The 5,891-nt window shown below is 41.9% G+C and overlaps 1 protein-coding gene across 1 annotated transcript; it reads right to left on the reverse strand.

Moving 5' to 3' along the window:
* Positions 1-421: 421 nt before the first annotated feature.
* On the reverse strand, positions 422-4,422 carry dmrt2b (doublesex and mab-3 related transcription factor 2b). Its single transcript, XM_054603411.1, is given in 5 exon segments — positions 422-1,180; positions 1,183-1,427; positions 2,650-2,746; positions 3,875-4,258; positions 4,371-4,422. Coding segments are annotated over 4 exon segments (1,323 nt in total). The 5' UTR covers positions 4,253-4,258; positions 4,371-4,422; the 3' UTR covers positions 422-577.
* Between the last annotated feature and the right edge of the window lie 1,469 nt (positions 4,423-5,891).

Raw genomic sequence — 5,891 nt, forward strand, 5'->3', positions numbered from 1 at the left:
ACGCAGCTCCCGAGAGCAGCGCAGAGTTTAGCCAACCACATCCACACTTTGATTTCGAAAATCAGTGCAAAAAAGGAAAAAATGGGCACAAGTTCGAACACTACTTGACTTTTTCATCAACTGTGTTTTATGTAAGTACTGTATATTTCATCTTGCATGGAAAGAGTACATAGTATGATTGATGTGAGAGAGTAGTAGAATGGTTCAGTATATTTTTACCACACTGCCGACAGAGGAGTATAAAAACGATTACAAATTTTAAAGCATATTTTGTACAAAATATGCCCGATGTAGGCATGAAAATGAAGTCTTGTTATCAAGTACATAAATGTTTCATTGTTATATCATAGTTAAATATAATTAAAAGTACATTTAAAAAATGTATAACAAAAAGAAAATACAAAGAATAATGTTCTGGGAATTGTGTATAAATATTTCACTGAATAGAAAGCAGCACATGTCAAGAAAAGTGTTTCAAAACATGTTACACAACTAGCAATTTTTATATTTATTCACTCAACAGGGATTCTTAGTCCGCACATAAACAAAATGCACTACACTGCTTTCCATTTGCCTCTCAGGCCCTCAGCAGAGCCTCCACCGAGAAAGGTAATGGCTTCTCAGTGGGAGTCCTGACTGAGCTGCCATGAGGGCTCTTGACAGAGTCGGCATGAAGACGTGCCTGATCGGCAGAAGTGTTTGCGCACCAGCTCTTAGCTGTCAGGGGTCTGGGTTCAAAAGTCCTACTGGGTGCACTGACGTCTGGCCCGCCCAGGATACCCTGATCCATTCCAAAAATAGAGCGTGTGACAGTTGAGGAGCCATTAGAGTCCATTATTTCTGTGGGTTTTGGGGGGGGGTTGACAAGGTCTAGACCTGACAAGGTTCGGCCATGATGTTTGAGTCTTTGTCTTGGTGGTAGAGGCGTCAGCTCTGATCTGTCTTTCTTTTCATGGCCTTGCCAGCTATTCAGCCACTCCCCATCCCTCCTGGTTTGCTCTGAGCTTTGGCATAAGAAGTCAGTATATTCACCTTCTGCAGATGACCTGCTCTTTAGGTGGAAGAACTGATAGAACTGAAAGTCACGATCATAAATAGGCTTATATTTATACATGGGCACATAACTGGACGTCCCTGCAGTGGTGGGGTCCTTGTTGAGAAGACAGCAGTGGAGGCTTGGGGGGCAAGCGGGGGCGGAGGGTGCAGCACAGGGACGAGGCCAGAAGAGGAGAAGGAGAGGTCGTCCTGCAGCTCTCTCTGTCTCAGCTCGCGCTCCAGCATCACGTTCTCCAGCTCCTTGTCTGCGAAGGCTCTCCTCTTCCTCATCCGGCTGCTGATGGTGGGACACGTAAAGTGCGTTTGATCGCGCTGCGTCTGCTTCAACCAGCAGGAGGCGTCTTCCTCCAGCGGCACCACCGGTTTGAGCCCTGTACAGAAAGAAAAGACACACACTTCTGTTATGTGTTCATTTATTTAATTCATTAATAAATAATGAATTTATTCCAACCAATTAATTGTCATGTTTATGTTTGAGTACTTCATTTTAATTATGCAGTTGGTTAGCAGTGTCATTTTTGTTTTACTGAGAGCACAGTGAGGCTGAGAGGGCTGTAAAGAAGATAAAAGCCTCCAGCAGGATTTGACTGTAAGTCAGCAGGTATTAATACACACTGTCTATTACAGTAATGGCCTGTTGTTGCGTAATGGTGAAGCCACAGAGATCAGGTGGCTTGGATAAATGAAGTGTGTGTAATGCAGGGTATTGACAGCCAAGAAGAAGCACTGGCAGATTTGAGCCAAGCAGGGCTTAAGAAAGACAATAGCAGCAAGAGCATTAGGTACATAGTGAATGAGTGTGTTAAAGAGCATGCACTTGTAGGTCTGCTCTAAGGACAAGAAGCTGGTATCCACTTAGTCAACCATTTATTTTGGTTTAAGACTTGGTTTTTGGTTGTTAGAATCAGGCTTCAGCTAAGGCTATAGGATAAAGGTTGTGGTCAGACATGGACGGATTACGGCTCATGTTGAGATAAACTTCAGAGAATCAATGTCCTAACAAATTGTTCAAACAAATATTTAATTATGTATTTCTTTTGTGAATTTTTCTTCACTTCACAATCAGCTTTGTTGGCCAAGTATATGCATGCACTTGAAAGGAATTTGACTCAGTTTTTTGCATCTCTCAATTTTCTTAGAAATAGGTTGGGACAGGGACAACAAGGCTAAACAGATCAAGGTTAAGAATAGACAGGACTCTTATGTATACGAGGAGTACAAAAAAAACTTAAATATCATATTAAATATATATAAAAAGCCCCAATGACCAACAATAAATACTCCAAAAGGGGTTACTTGTGATTTTTTTTACCAATATTATCTCACCCTGGACAAGTAAAAAAAGTAAAAAAAAATGTGGGATCATCAAGCAGCGACTCACTTCCGCCAATAGATGACCAACAAGGTTGACCAATGTGTGATCTTGCATTTACTCTCTCAAACTCAACGCATTAAAAGCAAAGAAGGTAAATGTTAAAGTTCACTTCCATGGTTTCATCTAATTTACGGGGGGGAACAAGAACTGCTCTTTATATTACAGTCTAGGACAGAGGAAGTACATTAATGAAAGATGAGATGTTAATGAAACTTTACCCTGCAGGATGCTCTTAGCCAGTATGCTTGGTTCAGCTGCTCTCGAGTGACGCTGATACGCAGTCCTCTGCAACGGACCTGCACACCTGACCTTACCCTGGGAGAAACATGGGAACAGGAATTAGACATTTGGACATAATCATATTGTACTGAGACTGTGTCCCAAAGGTAATTGAAGTGAAGTAATACATTATAAAGGCAAGTAGATCTTTTTTTTTATAGATATTACATTTAAGAATGGGGGATATTTGTCTTTTCACCCTGTTGACACCAGAAGATGCAGCTACTTAAGGTAAATGCAAGTGGTGTTATGGTTAGTTTAGGTTGCTTCACTTTATTTGATTTAAAGTTTATTTGACTTTTTTTTGTTTAGTGTTTTGCTGTTAGACCACTCTGAAGCTACTAGTTTAAACTTTTAAAAGGGCTGCTTGTTGCTGGTGGTTCTTGGGACCTGGGAAGAGGGAGTCTTATTTTTCATGTGGCACCAGGGTTTCCCTCAGCTGGGTTGTATAGTGGAGCATCCTAATGCCCCTTTCTACTCCTTTCTACTACATACTTTCTATCTTAGTTAGTCTATTATATTAATATTATGTTTTAACAAAATGTAACAACAATATAAATGTCTATGAGATCAGAAATATGTTTTCGAAATGTTAACACTTTATAATACATAACTTAATATTTTACCTTTAGTTATAAATGCAGACTTCTGTAGTAATACACCATACTACAGGAATTAACAGCAAAACAAACTCAGTGTATTTTCAATATTTCAGTATTTTTTTGTTGTGTGTCTGTCGATGGCTTTGTGAGACTTACTTGTCTTGTTGAGATAAGCATTTCTTGTTAAAAATAGTTTAATCTCAACAAGACCACCTGATTAAATAAACAATAAACCTGAATAAACTTACCCGACAGCTCATTCTTTCTAATAGAAAACAACTCAAATGTTCGGAATCTCCCAAAATATGATTCTGTTTTGTATAAATGCAGAAAAACAAACAAACATATGACCTTCCATTTTTTTTTTTTTTTTTTTATCAAGCAATCTTGTATTTTAGACAGAGCCCTGAGATGGTCAGTACACTTTAAATAGTGTTTTAAACTCACGTGTTGGGCCTCATTTTGATACCACACTCTCTCTCTCTCTCTCTGGATACTCATCTACTGTGTGTCATGTTTTTTAAGCCATCTGTTTATCCTCCATCATGTCTCCCCCACTGACCTGCCCTTGTGCTCCCCTCACCTCCGCAGCCTGCTGCCTCCTCAGGGCGACCTGCGCCGCCATGACGCGCTGCCGCTCCACCACCAGCAGGCAGCAGGGGCAGCGACAGTCCCTCCAGCGGCAGAAGCGTTTGTGGCCTTTCAGACACGACACGACGCCGTGGTTGCGACAGCGTGCGCATTTGGGGCTCCGGGTCATCTTGCGTGTCTTCGGCTGATGGCGCTCTGGAGCCGGGGCCGGTTTATCCTGCCCTCCGTCCCCACGGCAACCGCGTTGCCCGGCGCATCCGTCAGGACTCGTCACGTCTTCGGATTTCAGTACATCAAGTTTTGCTGTTGTCTCCAGCTGCTGCAGGCCTCCTTCCAGCTGAGAGGACATCTATGACTAATAACACAGGAATCCCGCTGTGAATCCGTGGTGCACTATGTTGCTGCTACCGAGTTTTACGCAAAGTATCAAAACGGATTCAAGGACCAGGACGTGATTAATCACTTACTCAATTAGAATCAGGACTAAGAAATAAATGACTTGTCAGAAGAGCTGATGAATCACAATAATCAACTGACCTACAACAGGTCTTCTTTATTGAAATAAATCAGCTTCCATCAGACATAAATCAAAAACGACGCATGAACAGTGTGATCCCAGGCTCCAGAGAGGCTCCTTCCCACCGACCACCGTGCCTGGAGGTGTGGTGTCGTGCTCCAACACATGACAGTGTTTTCAGGGTGGAAACTTTGCAGCCTACCGCCAGACGTTTGAAATGTTAAGCCTCTCTCAGCTGCTCTCTGACGCTGTTTCCAAGAACAAGCGGATGGTGGACCGGGCCACAATGCAGAGCTCCTGGCGCAGGGGACCGTGAGCCAAGGTTTGATTGGGAAACAAGTTTGCAGCGAAAGCAACTCCCTCTCCCTATAAACCCGTCCATCCTACCTGCCCTGTCCTGCCCTGCCCTGCCCATCTTCGAGGTGGTTCTCACCTTTCAAGAGATTTGGGGATCTTGGCCGTCCCACATCACCAAATTCTTCTTGGCGAGGGGATCACCAAGTCATTATACTTATCATTATTATAATAATAGTAATAATATATACAGGGGCGCCGAAAAGGGGGGGTAAAGGAGACGGATTCTGGGGGCCCATGATGGAGGGGGGCCCAGAGAGGCCCCTAATGATGATGAAATTATAATACAGAAAAAATAATGACACTAAGTTATTAACTAACATATAATCACACATGTTTTATTTTCCATGTCCTGGTAAAAAAATTTGCCGCTGTGTTGGGGGCCCTGTAAAGATTCTTTTCATGGGGCCCAAAATCCCTAGCGGCGCCCCTGAATATATACACAGAGAGAGAGCAGGCGAGTTAAAGAGAAGGCTTACTCATTAGGATGTGTGTCCGTAAGGGTGCATATATATATGTGAGCTCTGTGTTTTACCAGACTGTTACAATATGGACTAATTACGCAGGCGCCTTGGGGAGAATGGCCTTGTGGGCGAATGAGAAACAGACAGAGAGAGAGAGAGGGAGAATTACATTTTCATATTACCTAGGAGTCTTCACACTCATATTTATTCATGGTACTGTTAAATAATTCAATGATTTAATGGCTCTCTTGATGTTTCTAATGTCAGCATTTCTGGGCCTAAAAGATAATAATTGAAATGCATACATATTCCCACTTAAAATTGTTTAGATAAATGTTTTTAACACCAGTTTACTAAGAGTGCATTATTCAAATTCTCACCTTTTTTTTTGAAAATGAATATAATTGCATACTGCTGTCAGGTAAACCATTGATGTGGTGCAACAGATGGTAATTGTTAATACTTATTAAGTTAATGGTTAATACAGGCTGCTTTATTGGCCTTTGGAATGTTATGTGCAAATTATGCATTCAGTGAATTTCACTGGATGTTGGTGATATAATGCACCCACCTCCTCATCACCTCCTCGTCAGCAAACACTTAATGTTGATTAAGTGGAGTGTAGTGTGTATAAAAAGAGCTGATGTTTCCTT

Source organism: Anoplopoma fimbria, chromosome 8 (assembly GCF_027596085.1).
Source record: "Anoplopoma fimbria isolate UVic2021 breed Golden Eagle Sablefish chromosome 8, Afim_UVic_2022, whole genome shotgun sequence".
Lineage (NCBI taxonomy): Eukaryota > Metazoa > Chordata > Actinopteri > Perciformes > Anoplopomatidae > Anoplopoma > Anoplopoma fimbria.